Source organism: Passer montanus, unplaced genomic scaffold (assembly GCF_014805655.1).
Source record: "Passer montanus isolate IOZ18808 unplaced genomic scaffold, ASM1480565v1 scaffold48, whole genome shotgun sequence".
In the NCBI taxonomy this organism is placed as follows: domain Eukaryota; kingdom Metazoa; phylum Chordata; class Aves; order Passeriformes; family Passeridae; genus Passer; species Passer montanus.
Genome location: NW_024369707.1, coordinates 5828585 through 5855181, shown reverse-complemented (window position 1 = coordinate 5855181; position 26597 = coordinate 5828585). Strand labels below are relative to the sequence as shown.

The following is a 26597-nucleotide window of genomic DNA, read 5'->3' as shown; positions in this document are numbered from 1 at the left end:
TAAGGGATGGTTTGAAATACAAATGACCACAGGAATAAAACACAAACGCTTGAGCTTCCTACACCTCTTTTGACTGCATTTAAAAAAGCAAATACAAAACCACGGTCAACTTTTGTTATCGCCGGTTTCCAAATTTTTTCCAAATTCCACAATTTTCAGAGACCCTGAATCCATTCTCAGAGTGCACTCGAAGATCTGAGGCTCTGGTTCTTGAATTTAGTAATGAAGACAGATTACCTTAATCGAAGGAGATGCCATGAAATCCTTCAAGTGGATGCAGAGAGAGGCTCCCACTTTGTTTGGGAAGGGACGCCCACTGGAGCCCTGCCACGATAATAAAGCGCTGCCTGCACACCAGTTCACACGTGGGGCTAAATCTGAAGTGACATTTCTCAATGAAAGAAGCAGTATTCACTCGTGTGCTCAGCATTTTGATGTCCACCAGAAGCTGGCAAACATGATTATAGGGAGCCAGCAGGCATGCCACAGCTCTATTTAGCCCTCACGGTTTAGCACAGCGCTATGAAACACATAAATAAAATATAACGGGCTGCCTTGGGATGGCATTCTGGGAGTGGGATTTCATGCATATGGATGGACTTGACACACATTTCACAAGGACAGAATATCCGAACCAGAATGGGCTGCTTCACCCACCCTTTGGGGTCAGTTCAGCATCCTGCCCTCCAAACTATGAGCCAATGCAGAAACTTTTGGGCTTCAGGGACTAGTGATGTTTATTTGTGCTGCTCTGCATGGCATTTTAATTAGTAACTGTGTGGATTTAAAAACTGTGAATGGACACACAGGGGCAGTTGTGCAGCCTAGCTTTTGTGTTTCTACTCTCTCAAAAAAATCCTGTTTGAGGACATCAGCAGGGGGTTAATGGAAGCTTTGATAAAGTTCTCCGAAGCCTTTTATTGTTGCTGAACTACTGACTGGACTCTGCTGTCTCTCTGGCTGCTTTCCAATTTATTTAGTCAGCTGCAAAAACAACTAGAGAATTTAGAAGCCCATCTAAACATTCAGTAGCCACAAACATTCTTGGGCAAATTCTCCTTCCACATGAAAATATTTCTGTGCCAGTTGTTTAAGGGAAGTGCTCACACCAGTTGTCAAGCCCCATGAATGGGAAATGTCAGTTTGCTGCCAGAGAAAGTGAGCACACAGTTAAATAGTCCAGGGCAAATAAAAGCTGCAGGACTGCATCTCCATCTCTGTCAGTTTGGTAACTATTCATCTGTACCAACATCACTGAGACCAGAATTTTATGCCTCCTTGAAGTAAATTTAAACAACTTAGATATGATCAACACTACCCAATGCTGAAATTAAGCATCTCTTTCCCTAGGAGGATGTGTAACTAACTTCCATTTTCCATAGCAAACCACGAGATCTTTTTTAAAAAGTGACCAAATTTTTATTTAAATGCTGCAATTACATCTTGGCTCTATCTGACATGCAGCTTGTCTAAGCTGTTCACTGAACCCTGAAGCTGGTTATTTACTAAGGATCTTTAGAAAGCACTTTTTTTTTTTTTCCTTCCGACCAAGACTTGTATCCCCCACCTTGAATACAAATTCATGGAAATGGGTGGTGCAGACAGCTTTGCCAGAAAGCAAGCAGTTGTTATTTTAATTATTATTTCTTTGTGGAATGCTGCAGTTACCTTAAAATAATAATTTAATCCTTCTCAACAATAGTTTTCCCAGTTTTGTTTTTAAGACGGGAGCACGTATGCCTATAACTACACATTTATTACAGACCATCAGTTAAAGCCTCTGCAAGAACACGGAGTTGTTAAGAAGAAACTCCCACTTGCATCTGCCAGCTTGGAGAAGCTCCTTACTCAGACACTTAAACTTACACACGTAATTAAACGTGCAGCAGAAGAAGCCTGAAGCAGTCAACACATGACATCTTCAAATCTCTGAGAAATCTCATGCTCAATGTCGAAATTTGCCCATTCAAAAGTATTCCCTCCCCACTGTTCAGTTCCATACAATTCCCAAATTTCTAGCATTAGGATCACTTTTCTTTCTGGATCTCCTGCTGCATTAATATTTGAAAGATCTGTGATTTCCCAAAATACACCATTTGGTTTGCTGCAGAAATCTTTGCAGTAACTCCTGTCAATACAAATCCTCAGATGTCCAAAGCCAAAACACAAGTCCCTTTGAAAGCCAAAGCAGGGGAAGGAAAGGCAGGTGAAGAAAAGGCTGTCCTGCACATCCTGGCAGGTCACCTCACTGATCAGGGCAGATAAAACCCAACAACAGCAGGCAGCTTGTGCCAACCCTCCTGCTTGAACAATGTGCAGGGGGGATTGCTGCTCACGTCTAGCAGAAAAATATGAAGCCTTAGAAACCTCACTGATCGAGATTTCAAATTAGAAAGTTGCATATAATTACCCTGGAATTTTGCAAGATGCTGTAAGAAATCACTCGGAGTGTCACACTTATGGATCAGCCCTTTTCCAAGTCTTGATTATTAGTTTTGATTTTCTTTCCTACTGCATTCAGGCTTGACACAGCTCTGTTTGGGGAATAAGGAGACTGCTGGTCTATCATCCTTAGTACAAACACCTTAAAGCAAAGTAAGAACAGCCCTTTGCAGCTCGATTTTCCCATTACCCTGACATTGTACAGAAAAAAGAAAGCAGCCAGTAGTATCACACACATTTCCCATGCTCTGGACAGCTGGCACACATCCAGATGTTTGCCAAGAGATTATTTTAAATCAGGTTTGTTGGGAACTGGGTGGCCAGGGTGCTGTGACTGTTTATACACACCCAGATACGTGCATGAGTTTCCTCACGGGTTTGTGTGCCTGAAAAAGGACTACTGGAACAGGCTATTTGTATCCTTTGGCTGTGGGGAACAAGTAACTGGAAAGGGTGGGACTGTGCTGGTAGCAAGTACTTAGAACAAAAATAAAGAAGTAAATTGATTCTTGGATGCTTGTGAAGGCTACAGGCAGACCAGCTGTGCCCACATCTGGGTGCCACTTGCTCCTCTCTTGGGCAGTGACATGAACTCACGCTCCTGTGCCTCTCCCAGGTGGGCCATCGGGCTGGATGCCACCTCAACACCCTCCAAAGGTCCAGAGACTCCTGAGGAACAGCCTGGCCCAGCACCTTAATCCTTCCCTCCACAAAACCCCACAGCACAGCCCCGTCCCCACATCACCCCCAGGAACTCGGCAGGGCCAGGCTGGAGAGCTGATGTGCATGAGCATCCCCACAGCCTCACCAGGCACTAGGGAAGGGGGATGCCAGCACAGAAAATGACTTATTTTGCCAGCTTACACTATTTCATAGGGTTTGTGAAACTGTGACACGAGTGCATGATGAATTCTGTCTTCACATTCATAGAGCTCCTTTGCCGGCTATTTGGAGATGAAGTCTTCCTTGGGGTTATAGAGCCCTTCAAAAATTATGTTTCAACACAACAATAAACAGCTCCTCACCAGGACTGCATTAAAAAAAGAACATTTTTTTGCAGGAGCTGAGCATAAAACTAGCAGTCTGAATGACTACAGACCTTGCGATTTTTAAAATCAAAATTAACTTCCTTCAGCACCTCCCTATCGATAAGATTCTTAATATGCACATAAATATCACCACACATAAAATCAAAAAAATGTTATGTTCACTCTCAGCAAACAGAAATTATTTACTATTACTTGTATTGAAACAGGATTATACTCAAAGAACATGAGGGAGCTTAGAGAATCAGATGGATTGATCAATCTTCAGAGTAACAGTTAATTTTATTTTGCAGTAGTAGTTTAAGGGTGTTCATGTAGTCACCTAAAGAAAGCTCTGTGACTGAAATCTACTTAACAATGTCTTTTGATGTTTCGCTATAGAGCAATTCTTTATAGGTAAGTTATAAATATCCAGGAAAATAGTGCATTAAAAAGAAAATACTAAAATCCTTATCTTTCCTGGCCTTGGCATGCATTGCTTTTGATCTGCCTGAGCAACTATTATTTTTTTGACACGAGGAGTGCACACTGACCAAGGGCAATGTATGTCCATGAATTTTTACTGACTGCAAATGTAGCTCAGCACAGGCTAAACCACACTGGCATAATGTAAGACCTTATATGCATTTTCTGTGCTGCTCTGTACAACACGTGAGGAATGCTAATCAGCATTTGAAAGGAATTGTGGGCTTTCAAAGTAGACCCATCAAAATGCAAAATGGGAATATCTATTCCCCTACCAAAAAGTCCAATAGAACTTGAGTCATAACTCCCAATTCTTTCCCCCCTGCCCCTGCCATTTCTGACTTAAAATATCAGCATCCTCAAGGGATTGGGATCTTTTAGATTTGGGGTTTTTTGGTGTTTTTTTTTCCTTTTAGTAAAGGAATTAAGAACATAAACAACAAACAAACCTAAAGGTTAAATATAACTGAGTAACAGCTGACATTTCCCTTCCCTGCACTGGAAGTCAGTATTTTGGGCTCACCACAACTGCAGCCTGTCCCAGAAGAATACTCAATTCCCATGGATCTTCTCGGGCATGCTGAAATCCTGGTGGCACCGTGACCCACTTTAGCTGCTGCCTGGGAAGGGCACTGAAGCACGGCAGGGCTCTGAGCTCCAGAGCAGGATTTGGGGAGCACACAGGAGAGGGACAAGGACTGCAGCCCCCTGCTCTGCCAGGGATGGGGCAGCTCTGGGACAGGGAGCACACAGCTGCACAGGCCAGGAGAGGGGCATGGCACACACAGAGGGGCTGGGCAGAGCAGCGACAACAGGAGCAGGAATAACCGGCACAGAGAGCTCGAGATATTCTCCAGAAAGATCATTTCTTGATCCTGAGCACAGGCAGCTTGAAAACATCCAGGGTAATGCAACGGGAGAAGAAGTAAGTTTATTTATATACACTGCATTTTCATCCTAATTGGCACATCCTGCATCTATCCAGCTCTGCCGATCCACTTAAGGAAACACAGAGCCCAAGGTACCCTAACAAGGTAACAAATCACCAGGCAAGTTGTTTATTCAGAAATATCAACTGCTTTAACTCCAACACACAAAGGAGCGAGCAGGACACCCATCCCTCATAAAAGACAAACAAAACAAAGGGAGCCAAGCAAGTAGGAAAATGAGTTTTTGGATTTTAAATCTCATTTAAGCCTGTGTAGGCTCTGCCCCCACACCACTCTCCTGCCTTACAAATGCCTTCAGCAACCATGCAAAAACCTTGTCCCTGTGGCACTGCCCCCTCAGATGGGCACACAGGGGGACTGAGCAGGGAACCTGCCTCTCAGGCTGGAGACAAACAGCTCAGCTGTTTCATCCTTAATAAAAATATAAACTGCTCAGTGCATCTTCAAAAGAAAACCACACAAGTTTCCTGAATGCTGCAAACAAGATCCTTTTATTGAGAGCTTTTCTTTAAATTTTGAATAGCTTTGCAGCATTATCCTTAGCAGAAAAAAAAAAAACCCAACAAACACCCAAGTAAGCCAGAGATTTCTGAGCTACTCAGTCAACAGCCTGATAGAGTTCCTCATTGGAATTAGCTTCCCCTAGCAGCATCACATGAGAATTGCTGGCTTGCATCTCTTCCACAAATCATTTCACAAATTTTTAAAGATGGGCAAAGTGCTGATTTCATTTCACTGAAAAGTGAAAGCCCAAAAGCCACCACTGCCAGTGGTGAGACCCCGATATCAGCACTTGCAGTACTCATTGTGCTAAGGACATTGGCTACAAGTTTCAGCAGCTCAGTGTTCCATCCTTGCTTTTTATATTTTTTAAATCTTATACTGGAAAAGAGTAATGGTTCCCAACTCAAAAAAAAAAAAAACCCAAAAAATTATGCTAAACATGCAGAACAATGAGCTGAATTAATTCAAAACTCTTAAAGTGTAACAACACCAAAGTATTTCACTAGGAGATAGAAATTTTTACTTTCCTCAAAGCCTGAAAATTAGCTTTTTTTTTTTTAAGGCAAGTTTTAAAACCAATACCTTTTCCAAAAAAGCAGAAAAAATACTTTTTCAAACGATTTTTGATCCTACTTTGAATGGCAAATCTTATTCTCATTTAAACACTTCTATAGTATCAGAAACTGAAAAGAGTTTCTAAACGAAGAGTGGAAAGTAAACTGCCTCATTTCATTATCTCAGGAGTAAAACAACAAAAGCAAACAAAAACCCACCCGTGCTTTTCAACTGCACTTTCTATGTCACTGCAATGCATTCCATCAATTTTGTGTTGAATATACCACAAGGGATTTCTCATTGCTTTCTGCCTCTCTCCAAATGCACACCTTCCATGGGGGCTGGCACCAGGGCAAGCAAACACACAGACACCCAGATTCCTGATCCTCACATCAGAAACTGCTTGCAAAATTTCTGCCTATTTTCTTCACATAATATGGTTGCATATTTGAAAGGTAAAGTTGTTATGAGGAAGAATTCCCTGGTCTCTTGCATACTCATCATTTTTACCGAATTTAACTCAGAGATGCACCTCTTGCAAAGAGTTCTAGCAAATTCTCCAGAAGACAACCCAAAAGTACTGTAAAGAATTATTAATTAGTATGTAAAGAATTATTAAAAACTCCCCATATTGAAAACATTTTTTTTCCTATCAAGCACAAGCATAACAAGCACAACCAATGAAGTAATTTATAAATTTTTGTTGTTGGTGGCTTCATTTTTACTAGTAAAACAGGGAAGAAGTGCTATTAAGGGAGGAGCTTGGCTCTAATCTGAATTTAGAATTGCCTTAAAGAAACCAAGGCAGCTTTACATTAGTGTAAGAAAGGTGCAAGATGAAAACCAAGCCTGTGGCAGTGCACCATCATAACATGATTTCTTTATAATGAAATATAGTGAAAGAAAATTAGTGGCACAATGATTTTAATGCACCCCAGACACACATTTACAATGATTAAACAGATGAGTACTTGTAAAACCCAAGGGTCTAACTTTACAAACCTTTACTCAAGCAAGCAGTTTCACCAAAATCAATGGGACCATTTGCATATGTAAGGCTATTTATCTCAGCTAGGATCAGTAGGTTCAGGCCACACATTTCTATTTAGATCTTCTGTGCAGCAGAAACCACAAAGTTGTATGAAGAACAGGGAACACTGCATCTTGGAGTTAATTTTCATTTATACCAGTATAATTTTCTCTGTCCCTCTGACGCATTTGATAAACTGGGCATGTTTCAAAATTGGAAATGTTGGCAAAAATACAAATTTCCTGATGGGAAGAATACTACTCATGGATAATAAACAAAATCAATTCTTATTTGCATATTCAATCAGATTTTGGTTTGCATATAAAAGCATAAGATGGTAGAATTTTCACACGGTAGATGGATCCCGCTCACTTATTCATGCATATATGCATCCACTAATCCTTACACATGCCAAAATCAGTCAGAAATACTCTCTTTGCTAGGCATTCACAGCACAAAAACACTGTCCCTGCTGCTGTTCTCAACCTTCTCTTTTCGTATAGCGTATGACAGCACTCTCCCACAGCTTTCTCCCAAGACTCCCTAATAGCCCCTGCTCTCTATTAGTCTTCCTTTCACTAGGCAAAGTGGTGGTTTGAATTTTTGAATCATAATTTAAAAGGGATGCTGTCAACTGTATATGAAGAACAAAAAACACTGGACCAGATTTTCAAAGGCGCTTCAGCATGGACTTGACAATTTCGCTTGTAACTGTCACTGCAAAATTGAATGTATCTCTCACTGGTGATACTGACATGTCCTGGACTACAGCTAAAATTTTCAGATTTAGACTATGGCTACCTATTTTTCACACACACCTACTAGGAAACAGAATTCAAAATATTTATATGGTCTGGTCCTATCAAAATATGCAATATTAATATTGTCTCATGCACCGTAAGCCTGGTAATAAATGACACCCTGTGAGCTACGCTCCGAGGTGCTGAATGCCTGCAACATCTGTGGGACCTGAAGGCAATCAGCAGTCTGAGCCATCAGATAACAGGTTTGACGGTCTTGTATCCAGTCTGACAGTCTGGATATCTCATTTGCATGTAGAAGAGTGTCATATTCAAATGTATATAATTTTGTGCATTAAATTAAAAATTCAACTGGAACCCTGTGCGTTAAACCCGAGCTGGCTGCAAACTAAGAAATGTTTTCATGGAATTAAAGAAAAAGATCAAACAAATTAGCATCAAAACAAAATGGCAATCTGCTGCTGCAGCCTTTGCCCTTACTAGGTCAACCCTGGGGTACCAAAAAAGCAGAGTTGCCCAGGGTATCTGAAATAATCTTGTAGACACAGAAATAGTATTTCACTCTCCCAGATGAATGAAACGCAAAAATCAGTCAGCATGAAGTTGAAAGCTCATATAGGATTTCTACAACAATGCCAGCTCTGATCAATTGAAACATTGTCAGCAGCAGGTTAAGGAGGTATTTATTTAACAAGGGGACAGAATCTAATTGACTTTCCAGGAGAGGAGAGCGAGCAGGCAGGCGAGCGGGCGCCCAGTCGTTCCGCTCATTGAATCTTACACAGCCCTTTTTCAAGGGGGAATGGAGCAAAACCCTGTGCTCCCCAGGCACGTATTTTGCCCTCTGCAGACACCAAGGACATCCTTGTGTTCCTGTACAGGGTGCCTGTCCCCTGGAACGAGCAGAGCTGCTGGTGGGCTGGGGGGAACAGCCGTGCTGCTGTGCTTCTGCAGAATGCCTCCCAGTGTCCTGCCTGCGTGCTGCAGCACAGCCTGCTCCCTGACACAGCACCCAAACCCTCCTCTCTCCCTGCCTCTGAAGCATTTCAAGTATCCATATAAATCACCAGAAAATAAGGGTTTGACCCAGTTACACATCTTAGGGCTCCTCGCATTCATTTGCTAATGCTAAATGTAATGGAAATCACAGTTTTCCTAAAAAACAGGCAGCAGAGACAGGAAGGGAATTGCTGTTTATGTTCCTACCTGCTTGGTTAGTTGTCACAGTGACTGACACAGCCTGGTCCTGGCTGGGGTTTTGCTTGGACACTCCATTCACCGCCCAGACTTCAAAGGTGTAGTTGGTGTGTGCCAGGAGGTCGGTGATGGAGACTTTGGTGGTTTTCAGGCCGTTCTGCTGGGGGCTGAAGTGCACCCCGCTGCCACAGGAGCGGCAGCGGCCGGGCTCGCCCGCCCCGCACCGCTTGCACACCACGTTGTAGGAGATGTCCTCCCGGCCACCCTTGTTCTGGGGGGGGCTCCACTCCAGGTTCACCGAGGTCTCGTTGACATTGGAAATCAGGTGCTGGGGAGCAGACGGAGGGCCTAAAAAGAAAAAGTTCACGTGCTTTTATTTAAGGAAAAAAAAAAAAAAAGCTTACATACATCAGAGTTAAGGGTCCCAGACGCTGTGCAACTCCCATTTAAGTTAAGGACAATAGAGACCAAGCAGAATTTTACTTATGTTCATAATGAAGGCAAAAAAATTAGCTGGTAACTCAAATTCTCTTTATCTGATGAACTAACAGTATTTTCCAGCTCTAAATGAGCCTGAAAGCTCAGTATTGCCATTAAACAGGAGTGGGACATTTTCCCTTTCATTGTTTATACTTGTTATGAAAAATGTTAAATTTACATATCTTACACTCATTTTTTTCCATGATCTCCTAAGCAAAGCATCAAATGCACAAACTTCTGCTTCACTTGAGATTTTCAAAGTTCCCCATTACCTGCAGGCATACTCTCATTGAAATTATTACAGAAATATCTCAGGGTATCTTTTTCTGAAAAATATAAGTGCAATATTTTCCAGACAAGTTGATGTCAAATCATGTTCGGTGAACACTGAAGCCCATCAAGCAGGGACCTGAACATGACACTTCAGCATGCAGGATGGAGATTTGAATAGAAAGCCAGACACAGAACTAAAGCTTTGAAGGATGGAAAATAAAGTTTACAACAGGGGAGTGCTGGAGAAAGTGAAAGAACTGAAGAGGAAAATATGGTGAGCATCTGAAGGAAGGGCTGATAAAAGAAACCTGGTCACAAACAAGAGACCAGACAGAAAGCTTGGCAGTAAGGCTGGATTTGAGACACAAGGTCAGCTTTTCCACCACAGGGATGGGAGACTTCATAAACACCAGAGAGCTCCCAGCAGGTTCCAGCACAGGGATGTGGGATCAGGACACAGAGCCCAAGGCAGGCTGGGCAGAGCCCCTCCTGCACCTGCAGCACCTCTCCAGAGGTGCCGTGGCCAGCCCTGCCCTGCCTCGCGCCAACCAACACACGGCACAAATCCTATTTATGTGCTTAAATCCCCACAGGCCTCAAACCCACAGGCAAACTGAAAATGCAGAAGAGCTAATCCTGCAACTCTTAATCTAATTTCAATACAGTTGAGACACACTTTTTGTACCCTTAAATTTAAGGCAGATGATTCAGAGTGAAGCCGTGAAAGAGATGGGTATTTCATCCATCCCAAAAGGCTTCTCTGACCATCACCAGGCAGCCTGCTCTGGGGCAGAGCACACAGCTACTCTGACACACACAGTGCTTTGGGACAGGGCTGCAGGTAAGCACTGCATCAAACAGAAATGAGACAGAATGAGAATGAAGATTGCAAAATGTATCAATCCAAACACGAACACAGGAAAAATAGCTGTGCTTACCAATAGTCAGAGCTTTATATACAAATCTTATTAGCAGAAAAATACTAGAAATAATTTTGGAAAGTCACAAATTCAAGACACAGCTCATGAAAGCTTCTTAGATTTCATCAAAATACATTTGATGGTTGCAATTCAAAAGAAGTTCAACTAGATCTCCTTGCAGAAAAAGAAGGAAAGGAGAAAGTTCTGGAAAATTTGTCAAACATTATGAAACTATGAACCTGGTAAAAAAGAATCAGCCAGCACCAATAGTTCCATTAAGTGTATAAATAAATAAGTCATAATCTCTCATATGCCAAAAGTACAAAAACAGTCATCGTGGTAAGCCAGAAACCAAATACATTGAAAATGTGAAATTCTACTGAAATTACAAAGTGACTCATCAAGTGTAACAGCAGAAAAGTTAAGCTGTTAAGGGATGACTATGGGGAAGATTAATTGTGGCTCCCTCCTCAATTTATCAGGTTCATCTCAAAGGAAGCCTGAGGCCTGAGCAGGCTGCATAAGACAAGGTTTTGAGGGCTGCATTGCCTCCTCAGGTCTGTGCTTGAAGCCACCTGATATAACACATGCTCAACAGGAGACAGGACTGATTTTGAGAGAAGTAGCTAGGTTAAGAAAAGAGTTTTAAATGACATAGAGCTCAAATGGGCCTTCAGTACCCAACGAAAGGTCTCTGTTGCAGGAGCAGCTAAACAGGGATTGTTTGTCTGTGTTTACCTCAAAAATACAAAATTAATATATTTATTATGAAAGGAGGGAAATCCTCCCTTCTTGCCAAACCTTTGAAATAGTCTCTGAGTTAATCGGGGTTGACAGGTAGAATTACTGCAAGAAGAGAGAGCTGAGTCCAGTCCCTGAGCCAGGGAGCCCTCCTGCCTGCTGCTCCACCAGGCTGCCATTCATGGCTTTTATTTATGCACTGGCAGCATTTTGGACTCCTAAGGACAAAACCCTTTTACTCAAAGATCAGTTACTGAACACAGCAAGAGATGTTTCCTGATCCAAAAACCAGATGAGAAAGAAAAAGGAAAGAAATTGGTTTTAATCTCTATTCATCAAGTGGAAAGAGGCAGAGAGAGATGTGGTGAGACAAGGGCACACAAGACATGCTTTGCACATCTGGGCAGTGGTCAAAACTGTCCCAAGTCCCAGCCCAATGCCTCTGTCCCATAAGCAGCTCTCCTTCCCACAAAAGCTGGCTTTGCCAGCTCCCCTGGGTACGAAAGTGGTCTCTGCTTAGCCTGCAAATACACGAGCTTTCTTTTCAAAAATAAACTCTGAGTGCAATGAGGTGGAAGACACTCCTGAAATCGTGAACTCAAGCGGCAGCACAGGAGCTGCTGAGCAGGACCTGAACCAAACTCTCCACCCTGGACTTCCCCAAACTGCATCACACCTGGGCTCTCTTCAGGGCAGGCAGGTGCACAAGGTAGCAACACCTGTCCCTCTGCACTGTCGAGGGAATGGAAAACCAACACGAGCCTCTGGGGGGAACAGCAGCCTCAGCAGGCGGCAAGCCCAGGTGCACATTGCACAGTGAAGGTCTGCCCTGCACAGAGCAGCAGCCAGAGACTCTGGGAGCTGAGGCTGTGTGTCCTCCCGGAGACTGCTCAGGACCTCTCAGCAGCAAGCCCTGAATTGAAACTGCTCCTGTGGGAAGCATCAAGAGCTTGATAGCAAGGAGCAGCAAAAGGCATTTTCTTACAGAGCATTCCCTCGCTGCAGCCACACACATGAGAGCATCCACTCAGAGCACAGCCAGGAGAGCTGAGATGAGGTGCTGCCAGTGCAAACACCTCCTTCCCCAGGCAGCACCAGCTCTGCCAGGGCCAAGAATATCCCCGTTTCATGGGGGTAGTCCTGAAGCAAAGACCTCCGTGGGGGGAGGGTTCATACTGCCACAGCTGCGGTCTGAAAGATGTCCCTCTTAGCTCAGATACAGCAGCCAGTTTGGGGTTAAACTCAGACTTACTCTCATGTCCATTAAGATATTTTCCAAGGCTCTAAGTCCAGTTTCACATGGGAAAATGTGCCAGAATGAATCAAGCTCCTCAGAAGCAAAAAGTCAGTAATTAGTATGTGGGACAGGGCATTGCAGTGTCTAAACAGAGACGCGGCGAAGCGGAAAACCAGGGAAGCAGATGCTTGCAGGTCACAGAGATGAGTGCACCACCTCCAGCATGAAAAGGAAGATGCGGGGGAGTCTCCAAATGGTGGGCTGACATTACAGTGAGGGGAAAAGCAATTTCTTTTCTTCCTGGAGTGTAGTCATCAATGGAGCTGTTGGCACAGGGAGCGGGGAATAGCTTCAGATTGATGGGCCTGGTTTCAGATGTTGAAACACAGGGCGGATCCCCTCCTTCAATGGTGATCAGGATTTGCTTTGTTTCTGACAACAGAGCCGCTGCCCATAGATGAGACAAACCCTTTCAGGGCCAGGGCAGGCTGCAAGGGCCAGGATAGTACCTGGATAAACCCAGCTTGCAGGATCCCACAGGGAACAGCATCCTGTCAGCCAGACCATCACCCCCACACAAACCTGTGTCCTCTGGCAGGAAAAATCTAGCTACAGGGCAGATGAGAGAGGAGACAAGGACCTGTGCTTCTGAATCACCACCACCATCTGTAATTTTGTCACAAGGCCCACGATCTACAGCATTTTTCATCAATCTCCTGCCAATGGAAGCTTGCTATTGCATGGGCTATTTGGCACTGTGGAAGAATGGAGCTAATATTGCCACACTGCCTGGAACAGTTTGAAAATGTGACAGTTCCTACAGGAAATCAAAATTAAATCTAACATTTTAATTCTGAAAAACAATTAATTTTAAAATTCATTTTATAATGTTAGGAAGGCAGGTGCTGTTGTTTTCCCTGCACAGGACAAGAGAATCTGAGGGTGGATCTGCAGAGCCACTCAGTCTTCTCACGTCAGTGACTGCACAGGGGACACAGTTTGATCATGGGGCCTGAAAGCCGGATCCCTCTCCAGTCCCTTTAACCAGCACCCTGAACGGACAGGGGGGCTCCTCTGTGGGAACACAGGGAACGGAAGTTTTCAATTTTATTCCTTCCTGGGGCTCCATAAATCTTGCTTCACAATAAAACCATCAAAATCAAGTGAGCCATGAAGCAAATGGGAAGGCCCTGGGTGGAGCAGTTCATTGTGTGTGTCAGGGCTGAGGGAAACACTGCAGAGTCTGTTTAGCAACAAATAATCTTCATCAAGCTAATCTTGCTATCCTCCCCAACCCTCCTATTTGATTTCCTTAAATATATTGGGCAATGCAGATTGTTTGGCTTTCTCTTGCTGCAATAGGCTACAGCCATTCCAGCTGTCTTTCATCCACAGATAGAGAGATCTGTCTGTCTTAAGGACAATGCACCCTATGTCAAACAAACATTGAGCAAAACAAGAGTTTTTAAGGCGTTAATAGCACAGGCACTACTTGTATTAAAAGGACTGATGCATTTTAGCACTCCTTCTACAACTTCTGGCAGTATTCTAACTTCTCATTTATCAACATTTTTCTCCCTTCCTTCCTACACTCAAGTCTCTCTCCAGTCAGAAGCCTCCCACACACGCCTGTACAACTGTCAAGGACCTGGTGAAAACCATGACAAGGGCACATACCAACATCTGACTGTCTCCTTCCTTCCCTCCAGACCACAGGAGATCCCTGTGAGCCAGCTGCCTGTGGATTACAGGTCTCTGTGGGCACACTTAAGGAGCTTTGATGATGCATAGCAGGGATCAAGCCTGGTCCAGGCACTGCAGTGACTCACAGGGAGCTTCCGCAGTGAAGACCCGGTAATGAACTCGCTCTTCAGGACTGAAGCAGCACCTGTGGGGTGCAGATGGCAAGGGGACACAGCTGGGAAGCAAACCAGGCTGCAGACTGGGCATAATAACACCTCAGTAAACTGTTTATTTGCAAGGAGTACAGTATTTTCCATTTAAATCAGCTAAAGGGCATCAAAGATCGTTGAGTCAAACATCAACAGGCTGTTTGACTGTTGTTTGGATGCCATCCAGCCAAGAACGTTATCCCAAAGCCCCTTTCTTCCTGTCCCCTAAGGACAGCAGCACAAACGTAGGAGGCTCAGCCTCATGAATCTGGCAAAGCCATTCTGCCAAGGAGAAAGAACATCTACCCCAACGCAATGAATGATTTCAAAGAAAGATAGCACAAAGGGGATTAGCTACGACTGAGTGAATATTCCTGCTGCCCTGAGGGAACAGCCTGCCCAGCCCTTCATGCACACCACAGGGAAAGCACACACCCAGGACTGCTGCTTGCCCAAGGACAGGGTCTAACCAGGGCAGGCCAGGACTGCAAGTGCAGCACCACCACAAAGGCACAAGTGGGGAGGAGAGAGCCTCCCCTGACAAATACACCACAAACCCATCCAAAGGCATGGCAGAGGGCTTGCTGTAGCTGGGCGGGCTCCAGGGAGACAGGCAGGCACGGTTGGTTGGTTGTGCAGGGAGACTCCAGCCAGGTCAGTCCTCCCTTCCTCCCTACAGCTGCAAACCCGACCAAAAAACATCCCTGAAAACTAACCCTGGGATTTGAAGGCAGACTTGTAAGGGCACTGTGCTGGGGAACTGTATTTAAATGGTTATGACAGAGGTTTTAATATCCCTGGTTTTACATCTTCCTTTTTTATTACTGATCTGCACAGCAAGGTGTTTCTCTAAAAGTCTCTGTGGGTGTATGCGGTAAATTCAATTACAGTTTTCTACAAGGAGACCAGACAGACTTGTTTGACATCAAGAATACTGTCTTCACTAAACCAGTTAATTTAGTTCAGCAACAGTGTATAACCAGGAGGCGTGGATTAAAGCACAGAGAACGGAGATGAGAAAGAAATGATTCCCAGCAAAACAGCTCCCAAGTGACCTTGTTGTCCCATAAAATGAGAAGAAATAAGAAAGACCTTGCAGCTTGGTTCTCTGCTGTCCCAGGGTGACAGGACTCCAGAATCTCACTTCTAGACAACTAGCAGCTTCAAATTTTGGGCAAGCAACTTTAATTCACCAAAGGTAGACACAAGTGAAAAATTCCTCTTTCCTTTTCTCAGAGGTCCCATGGCCACAGGGCTGAAGATAAAATTAAGGGCTATGGTTTGGCCAATTTTATCAGATAAAAAGTAGCCTTTATATACTATTTTCTTGTGTTGAGAAACAAAAACATCACAAAACAAACCAAAAGGCACTTCAGCACAGGGTTCTGACAATTAATTCCTTTAAAGCGAATTTAGCACTTCCAAGAAACCCACTTTGGTGGCGCCCAAAATAAAGCTCTCTTAGCCACAAATAGCTGCCTGTCTGCACGTTTCTGTCACAGCCTGGCAGAGGGCTCCTTCAGGAGCTCCTTTTTTTATGCCAGCTTAGTCTTCAGCCATCAACAGTGGTAGTGAATTATTCTGGCAGCAGCATTACCCATTAAGGACTGAACTGATATTATCAGTATTAGGACTGTAACCACATCTATTTACTACTAGCCTCTGTTATAGTTAAGATTTATTACCTTGAAAGATCTGGCTGTGGGAGGAGATCTATTAAAAATGCAAACTGAAACCCACACTCTCCATGGAAGTGCTAATGGAGATATTTCAAATATATACCCTCAAGAAGGCAAGCCTTTGTTAGGAGCATCCCATCAGTCACCAGATCGGTGCATTTAAAATGCACCTCCTTTAAAAGAAAAATGCTTTCTAAAGGTATGTATGTGACTAAGTAACTAGCATGATGAAACTTTTGAGCCCTGGAAGGAGAAAATGATTTAAAAAATAATTTACTCCATCTGCTTGGGCACGTGTGTAAAAGCTCATTTCTGCAGCAGGTAACGGATGTCTCTGCAGCCAGGGCAGTGGATAATTATTTTCAAGTGGGTTGTCACACTGCATTCAGCCTGCGTTCGCCTGACAGTGTGAAATCAGAAGGAAGCTTCATTGGCAATTCCCACCAGACATCAGAAAACCTCAAGCATGTAGAAAAGACTTTAATCTTCTTTAACCATTCCCACACTCTCCTTGAAGAAAATATTACTTCTTTTTTGAGGCAGAAAAAGAGACCTTAGCTTGAAAGGACTCAAAATAATTTTAACAAAAAATATTTAAATACTGTATTAAAAATAAAACAATAACCTGTTACAGTTCGAAGCTTTCTAACTTCACCCTAAAACTGTGAAAGCCCTACAAAAACACTGTTAAATGCAGCTGTGTGCCAGCTATGGGTGTTTGTTAATCAAAGTCAATCAGGCAGACCAGCAGGCCCCAATGGGCTTTGGACCAGGACTGACAAAAGGATCCTCTTTATGAGCCTGCTCCAGAGACCCTGACCCTCTTCATCTGCCCCGATTTCAAAGGGAACTTGGGGTATTCAGAAATCTTGAGCTAATTTGCTACATAATAAACAAGATTCATACAACAGGGAAGGTTGCTATGACACACCGTGGTTAAAAGGAGCCCAGGATGAACTGGCCTGTTCTGAATCGGCATCGTGGCCTTGGCTGCACTACAGAGGAGCAGCAAACTCTTTGATAAGTTAAAGGAGCAGCAGGCACCTGGGAGCAAGCATCCAACTGCCTAATAGCAAGAAAACCTGACTAGAAATGCTCCATCAGGAGCAGGGAAAAGTTTAGCACATCTGCTATGCAAGATCGGAGAGCCAGCTTTTGTGTGTAACACAGCAAGAATAGAGTCCAAATAAAGAGGTGTACAAAAAAAAAAAGAGATCCATACAATGAACACTTGTAAAGATCTTTGGAGCATATCTGCAGGGAGCAGTGAAATGCCAGTGGAAGCACATCAGGTGCCTCTGAAAGGGCTGGAGGCAGCACTAGGGCTCTGCTAAGGCTGTTGGTCGTGTTGCCAGCCTCACCCACGGGGTCACACTGCTGCTCCCTCAGCAAAGCCTCACCCCACTGGTACTGTATGGGTGGCCTTTTACAATCCTAATCAATGCTCTTTAATTTGATCATGATCCTAGAATCGTCTCACCGGGGGCAGGGCTGAGCGTGAAATAGAGAGTACTTCAGAGAGCGTGAAATAGAGAGTATTTCTCTACTATTTGCAGAGAGGATGCAAAGAAAGTAATTATTAAATAATCGATGTCTTTAAATGCCTTAAGTTCACTGACTAAATGTCTGGCAAAGCCATGCCAGGCACAGTGTTCAAGAGGAAGCACTTTGGCCTCCTCTTTCCATCTCATAAAGCTTTATTGAACTTGTACAGCAGTGGAGCTGTCGATGATGTTTCAGCATGTGAGCTGTGATGCCCTTCAGATATGCCTTTGTTGTTGGTCTTTAACCATCTGAAAGAAAAGTTCTAACACAGAGTAAATACCTGGGGTCCTGTACATTTAAGCTTGCAAATAAAGCCCACACTTTCCCGAGACAGTTGTGTATGTTGCTGCCACTAATTGCTTCTTTCAGCAGTTGTGGACAGGTCCCCTGTTGTTGTGGGCTAATTCAAACAAGCAAAGGCAGCCCGGACAGCCCTCACTTCTTGCCTGCCTGGCTATTCCTGACCATTTATCGCCATAGATTATGTGTTTTACAACCAGTGAGACCAAAGCAAACAGGCTACAAACTGCAGCAGTCACTTAAAATACCAGTAATCTGCTCCATTTCTATCTCCTCTCTGCATAGTCAGCTTTACAACTGGGTTATAATAAGGCAAATTATTTGGTAAACAATTCTTCATTTATTTACTTGGGCAAGATTCCTTTGACTTCAGCGGGAGTTCTGCCAAGCCAGGGATGCTGGACCAGTGCCAGTGACAAAATGCCCATTTCACTGGAATGTACCATTTCCTATTTACTTGCCAGAAGTAACCCAGCTACCAGCTTCACAATAGGCTTTGTTCCTTTCACCCAGAGAACAATCCAATTAATAGCTCCTATCCTAAAAAGGCTAAAGAAGTTAAGCAAAGAGGTCCAGTTACCACTGGCAGAGGTGTGGGAAAACTGATGCTCACAGGTACCACTCCTCTGGGCTCTAGGCTTCTCTTCCAAGAGCTGCCATATAAGAACATTTTGCATTGTCACATATGCTAAGCCATGTTATCACATCTACTCTAATGCACTGTGCTGCAGACAGTACCACCTGTGTTCATTCACTCTTTCGAGATAAAATAATTCCACTGCAGAAACCAGAAAGTTATCTGACAGTCTGACAGGAAAGAAATCCAACCAGAAAAATAAGCTGTTCTGTAATTGGCCCAACTGCTGAATTTCTTATGCTGTTTGCCCTCTAATTTGCTTCAACGACTCCACAGAACTGGGTCCTGACTAACCAAATCAAAGCCCCCATTTAATTGAGTAAATGTCTCTGTTAATTTAAGGCTCTGGCCAGAAAATCAGAAGACAGCTAATAAACAGTTGCTGTATTTAAAGGAGTGATGATTTCAAGTCTACTGATTATAAACACACACTGTCAAATTATTCCCGTCTCTTCTAAAGCTATAACCACTCCCCTTCTTATTCAATTCCTTCAGCCCATCGCCACACACAAGGAGAGACAGCTTTCTTCTTTGAGATTCCCATCACTCACAATCCCTTTCTCTCAGTCTGGCAGCGATGCAGCGATGGATGGTCCATTTTCCCAGACTACGTGGAGAAGAAAAATCATTCTCTCCTTACAGCCTACCCACTGTTCCCTCTGCTCTTGTAACTGCTGTACTACAGCTTAAAAGGCATTCTGATGTACTATTTACATAATGAACAATATTCAAGGACGTTTTAAGAACATAACCATTTACTGAAGGTGCAGACATATATATAAAGATGTGGAAGAGTTATTATGTCATAATTTAAATTCTGAAGATCAGAGGCTCTACTGGCATATACCTGCTACTACAGAGAACAGGCTCCAACAGCAGAGGACTGCAGTGGTGCCAGCACAAGTGTGGAAGTGTGGCAAAGCCAGTGCAAAGCCTCCTACGATGCAGTAGCCAGCACGACTGTGTGGTGTATCCTGTTTTCCCTTCTTCCTAGCAGTCACAGTGGTGACAATCCACATCCGACTGGAAACTTAGAAAAGGAACAAGTTCAGTTGAAGGAAAAAGAGCACATTTGCTTATTTATATTGTTTATAGTTTAAGCAATCATTATAAACATGTGCTCAAATAATCAGCTCCTACGTAATTAGTCATTTGCAGCCACAGTTATTAGGTAGGTAAATTCACTCTTTTTTGGAAATGCAGGTCAAATATTTATCTCTGAGATATGGTAAATGTGACACAAGATTGAGTTAAGTGTATATATTAGACTGCAACATTAACAAAATTGGAGTGTTTAGACCTTTGAAACCTTTTTTAAAGTTTTGACCTTGGAAACAAGTAAGGACAGTGTTATTTTAATGTGCATTCAAATTTTAACAACACAGTCACACAGCTCTAGTGGAATTCACATTGAGTTTCCACTGTAGATTGCTCATCATTTCATTATGGTTCATTATGCTGATAACTGTCAGAAAGCATTAGAAGAAGGAGCCTTGAGTAATAGCACTGAAATGGTAATTTAAAAACAATATACTTTCTGAAGGAAATACAGCAGTGCACTAAATTCAATTAGAAGAGGGGAATGTAAAGACAAGTAAGTGATGTTTGCTGTTTGAAGTCAGGCTATTCAGTTTCTTGATAACCTAGACTGGAGAAGGTCCTTTTAAAGCAGGAACTCTTCTCTTGCATCTCACTACATCTGCTGTTATTATCTCCAAGCTTCTCCAGTATAAACTGTCTTAAATGCAACCGCTTTTGGAATACTTCAGGCCATGACAAAATATCAATCAATCCATCAGTCCCTGTTTGGGTGACACAACTGACTAAATTATTCAGGGTCATTTACTGAGGCAGATTTCAAGCTGGACAGTCCATGATGGTAATCTCTCTTTTGTAAAGGGCTCCCAATTAAAAATCATTAATAATTTGAATTGAACAGACAACATAAACAATACAAAACCGTTCCGTTCTCACTCATAATGTGAGCATTGTTTGTTAAGAGTTAGAGAACCCAACTCATTAATGGTGGGGACTCAGGAGCAACGCCCATTAATTTGGGTGGGAACTGCACCTGCCTGCACCAGGCTGCAATTCACAAGATATCTCCTTACAGAGAAGTGAATTCAGGGACAAGGGCCGTGATTGAGACTGATTTTCCTGCCTCATGGATTCATGTGTGGGTAAGGCAATTTATTCTCCATTACATTGCTAATCTTGTGAAAGACCCTTCCTCTCTTCAAGTACTGAAACATAATGAAGGCTTGCAGAGTTACCTTGACATTACTTTTGCATTGCTTCCAAAAGAGAAAGGTGTTTCCCATGATTTGGGCTCAGGCGTATTACAAGTCAATCATCCCATCTTCATGCCCAAGCACACAGCTGACAAACCCACTGTGCTTCAGAGCTCAGTCTGAATTCCCAAGTTTGGCCAAAGCAGCAGATCCAGGCTGGCTCTGCCCCTCGGTGGTGACAGACACATTGATGATTATCCCCAAGAGGCAAGTTTGAGGGGAAGGAGGCACCAGTAAACACGTGTGTGTCAGGCTTCTGCCTGGCCTTTGACACAGCCCACTCTGCTCTCTCTACACCCACACTGCCACATTAACTTTACACCAGGCATAACCACTCACTGTAGCAGAGCTGAAATAGAGCAGAATTCTAAAACCAGAGTTTTAGGAGCCTGATGCCTGGCTTACCTGAGGTTAGACACAGTTTTTACAGCTCAGCAGGGGACAGCAATGTCAGAGAGTAGTATCATGGAAGGGTAAAACTCCGGAGCAACTCTCCTGGCCAGCACACCAGGAAGTAGCTACTGCTTTTGTTACTTATCATGGGAATTGCAAGAAAGGAAAAGGAAGGGGAATTCTCTAATTCCCTTTCATCCACTAGCACAATCAGGCTAATGGAAAGTCCTAACAGTCTTCCTCCCCCAACCTAGAAGGCGAGATAAATGACAAGGCCAGCCAGTTTACTACTAAAGGAAATCAATAGCCAAGGGTCAAAGCTTTACAAAAACACATCTTAAGAAGGCTGAAGTTCTTCATCTTAAAAAGTGTTTAGGAATAATAAAGAAGGGATCAATCCACAGTCCATTCCAGGTGTTCTTTCCAAATTATCCAATGTTACTTATATTCGCCTGGTCTAATAGTTCTCCAAGTGAACAGAAACCTGATTTTACAAGCCAGTGGAGCAGAGTCTATCTTTTTGCTAGAAGAATGGATCTCAGATACTGTTTTATTTCTTCATTAGTGTGCCGTCACACTGAGCGATTACTAAATGCAGGCCTGAATGAGAATACCAGAGTTAAAGAGAGCATAATGAACAAAGAAGGTGCCTGATTATTATGGCTGTCAGCACAAGGGAATTGGGTTTGTCACCTGGTTTAACCAACTGGTAAGAACTGATTACAGTCTGAATCCACCTGAAAGCTCCTTTGATGTTTATGCTCCCTTCTGTCTACACGTCTTGTCAGGAAAGTCAGACAAACAGGGACCTTCTGAAGGCTCTTCCTTTAGCAGGGGCCCTCTGAATGCTGTCACTTGCTCAGATCCATGGGCAGAAGGCCCCTCAGAGGGGGAGCATGGCAAAGGAAGAGCCCCCAGAGCCCTGGCACAGCTTGGCAGGCAGGGCTGAGTCTGAGCCCTGAGCAGGCACCATCCTTGAGCACAGCCAAGACCGGGCTCAGAGAGGGGCACAGCACGGCTGGGGGCACAGCTGCCACAGGCCAGCTCAGGAACAACTCCTGTGTCATCCTTCACCTTGGATCACAGAAGAACAAGCCCTTCAGCTACAGGAAAATGCAAAGCTCTGAAACAGGACCTCCAGAGACAGGCCTGTTTTCCAAGAGGAGGTTTCCATAGGATTGTGGTGTTGGCTTGCCTCTGCCTGCAGAGCTCTCCTAGGCTGCTGCAGAGATGGAGACTGAGGACAGCACCACAGCCTTTGCCTTTTCTCCTTCCCTCTCTGTATTTTTGGGGTAAAAGACCAAGATCTTCAGCTTTGTCTGACCAGCCAAGACAGCAATGGGGAAGAGTGCCTGCAGCAGGCCCAAGACTTGACAAAAAAGGGCTAAGCTTGCAGGGGTACATTTTGCAATACCAGCAAACATACATATCATTTGCTTACAATTTCCCCATCTGGAAATGTTTTGCTCTCTCCTCATACTTCTCTAACTGCACATGCCTATTTAAATTCAACCAGTTGATTACTAATTTGATTTCAATTTGGTCAAGATATCATTCACAAGAACCAGGGCTTTGAAAAACTTTTGTCGGTATAGTGTTATTCAGGGTGTACATTCCAAATTATAGTTTTGTTGTTGCAGAAGACATTTTTCCTATCAAACTGGTCACGTTTTAGATCTAGTAGTGTAAATTATATTATAGAAAGCATGTTCTTGCCCATTTAGACAAGGTTTCACAATACAGTTAGAATCCATTCCCAGCCAATACTTGGCAAGGGATACATGCAACACTCTGCTTCCTACTAAGCAGAAGCAGCTGCTCTTGGCTATGCCCTGGCCTCCTCAACCACCACCCACCAAAATTCACTGCTGAAAAGAAGGAAATCACTGGAGAACAGCTGGAATTAAGGGGGTGTGGGGAAGGGATGAATGCTAACTTAGTTATGGACATGCTCTGTTTCTGCCTTGTAAGGGAGAAATTAAGGTTTAAATAAATGTGAGTCATCTCTCACAAAATTAATTCTCAATATATTAAAACGTTACAAAAGAAATATCTCGGCCTTTCCTCACTCAGACAGACACACACACACCCTCTCTACAAAAATATACAGCTGAACTCCAAAAAATCTGGAAACACTTCCAATAGCTTTCAGGGAATGCCACACATGGATATCCCCCCTGGTAAAATACAGCCCTTTCACTTATTGTTTCAACTGCTCTGCTCCTCAGAAAGTGAAAACCAAAGAAATAGACGAGCACAATCTAACACCAGGATATGCCTGGAATCCCAGGTCTTTGACTGCATGAGCCATTAACCAACACACAGGACAAGGAGTTTATCTAGCAACCCTGTGGCTGTGCTCAGTGCATCTCTCCTCCCTGATGAAGGCATTTTGGTGGAGCTAAAGCAAATTCCATCTGCTGCACATGATGTATTTCCTTACACAGAATAGGGGGGGTATTTCATTAAAGTTTAAGATTTATTATTACCACCCCTTTCAGAGTAACACTTGGGTTTCTAAGGGTCATCAGCTATATTTCAAGCAAATTAGAAATATAATGAGATTGTAAATATTACCTGTTTACCTGAGGTCATACAATTACAAGGAAAGCTTTCACAATTTCTACAAATATTCATATTTAAAGATATGAAAGGTGATGTGCTTTACTGCCCAGGTGCTCAGACTGGAAGTGAGGCCTGTATTTAACTTCTACCTGTGTTACTAAGGTGTGCAAGTCCCTCTTTTGTAACTGTGTCTCCTAGTTTATTTATACTACAAAACTCACAAGGGTCAGCACAACCATGGCACCATTAGAACTGAGAGCTGAGAACGAGCACTGCCACTCAGAAGTGAGACCACAATGCAAATTGCATCTGCAAAGGGCCATAAGAGCTACTGAATGCTGCTGTCAGAAGCAGAGCACTTTTCAGAGACACGGAGAAGAAATGGGTGGTAAAAGGGGCAGGAGATTGTTCAAAGACCAACTTACGAGTGCAGGGCATGGAGGCAGCATCGTTCTCGGCTCGGAAAAAGCCGCGATCGCAGGTGCAGGACGTGGAGCCTTCCCAGATGGAGTAGCTGTGGGGCGGGCATTTGGCACAGGCAGCATCTGTCGAGAGAGCCTTGTAGTATCCGATTTTGCAAGCTAGATGGGAACAGGAAGGGAGAGTGTTACTGGCCCGGGCTGTGATCATAAATTGCTAGCTTACTCATTCAAAATCAAGGCAGGAGACATTTCAAAGAGATCTAATGATGTCCTCTTAGCCCCAGGTGAAGAATTAACAATCATCACACTCTTAATGAGTAGTCCTACGTCAGGGGATACTGATTTCTAATTCCAACAAGGAGCCATTTTAAAAGCTGGCTTAGAGATGGCAAAAAAAAAATTTTACTCTTCTGTTGACACTGCCAGAAAATCAGCTGCCTCTTTGTGCTTACTGTGGAGTTGCATGTGGCTTAACCCCTGTCCACCTGCACCCCACACACACAGAGCATGACAAAAGGGGTGCAATTGGGTTATTCTATGACCACTTAAGGAATGGCAGCTGACAGTCAGACACTGCCAATTTTTAAGAGGGAGTGGGACAGGAACCCAACATGCCCGGAAATGGCACATCTCCCTCCTGGCAAGGCAGAATTCATTTGGCTCTTTCTCCCCAAAGGAGGAGATAGCAATGCTCTCCCCTGCTCAAGGCTGGGGCACAGCAGTAACTGCACCACTGCCACCCGGGCCCATGAGCAGTTGGCAAGCTTTTGGTGACATCAGCTTCAAAAAAGCAGGACTTACACAAAAGGCTACTTTTACATCACTTGGAAAAAACTCACTGGCATCATTAATAACACATTTTCATGGTGGCTAACAGGTATGTCATCCTAGAAATTTCTCCCTTGGCTAGAGAAAAAAGCCCACCATCACCACCACTGCAGAGAAGAGAGAAAATTCCCAGGCACGCAAACCAGTAAAAAAGAAAGGTTGTTCCCACTATTTACTGTGTGACTCACTCCCACATCTTGTCATTTATCACCTACACTACCTTTAGGGTTCCCCTGCTACACACAGGCTCCTGTTGGGAGGGCATAAGCCCCTGCATAGCCAGGGCTCTCTCTTGCTGTTTCAACCTTCCCTTAGTCCCCCTCACTCCTTCCCTACTTCTCTTACGAAGCCCTCCAGTGGGAAATGGAGAGGGATATTAGTAACACATTCATAAAGAGCAAGTTACTTCATTCTTATTAGCCAAAGCCATTTATGAAATGTCCTTAACAAGTCCTGGCTTTACGATGTGCCACACGCCATGTGTGAGAGCGCTGGGAGATCAGCCCAGTGTCACTCGCTGGGGCTGCCACAGCACCAGAGGAGCTCGGGAAAACATTGCTCAGCTGACTGAGATTTACACTTCCAGAGTTCACATGCATCGTGGTATTAGATAAGGTTCGACTTGCAAGGTGTGTTTTGGCCACGCTTCAAACAGCCTAGGGGTTTCCATTAAAATCAGCAGCTACAGCTCTGGCAGGGAGAACTGCAGGGGTTAAACCCAGCCTGCCCCATGTCAGGAACCATTTTGGTCCCTGAACACAAATTCAAATCCCCCACCTCTGGCCCATCAGCCAAGCACCAGCAGATGCAAATGCAACACCTGGAAAACAGTTTATTCTGCCTGGGATGGGAATTGCCTAGTAAAACAACCAACTAACTAACCAACTAACTCTTCTTTTTTTATATACAATTTGCACTATCTGGCGAGCAAGTTGCTATATCACTATGTGTTCTGGGTTTAACAGCAGCAGTGAAATGGTAGATGCTGATCTGAGATATTACTCCTGGTTTTCACTGTCACAGCTCACATGAGAAATATGCCTAAGCCTGTGTGTGACCAGGAGAGACACCCACAGGAAGGATCTTGCTGCCACATATAAAGACAAGGCATTGAAAAACAGAATACAAGAGGAAAGCAAGCTGATTGCTTTCATCCACAAAATTATTTCTATTATTCATGGTTTTAACACCAAACATGTAAACTCTAATATTATTTTTAATATGAGCATCATGAACCACAGAAACCATTAAACACTGAGATATCTTTAGCATATTTGGGGTATTAAAATACTTATCTATTCAACAATCTAGCTAAAGGCTGAAAATCCTATTTGAGTTATAGCATGCTTCTAGAAAGACTAGAAAAAGTCACAGGTAAAATTTTTTGTGACCATTCCTCCCTGTCTTTTCATACTCCATGGTTCAAAAGGGAAAAGATGTATTC

The 26597-nt window shown here is 43.6% G+C and overlaps 1 protein-coding gene across 1 annotated transcript in view; it reads right to left on the bottom strand.

Moving 5' to 3' along the window:
• Positions 1 to 26597, bottom strand: part of EPHA4 (EPH receptor A4) — a 104681-nt gene that overhangs the window by 38884 nt on the left and 39200 nt on the right. The window contains exons 4-5 of the mRNA XM_039722360.1: positions 24329 to 24484; positions 8960 to 9298 (exon numbers count right to left, since the gene is read on the bottom strand). Of these exons, the coding sequence (XP_039578294.1) occupies positions 8960 to 9298; positions 24329 to 24484 (495 nt within the window). The remainder of the gene's footprint in view (positions 1 to 8959; positions 9299 to 24328; positions 24485 to 26597) is intronic.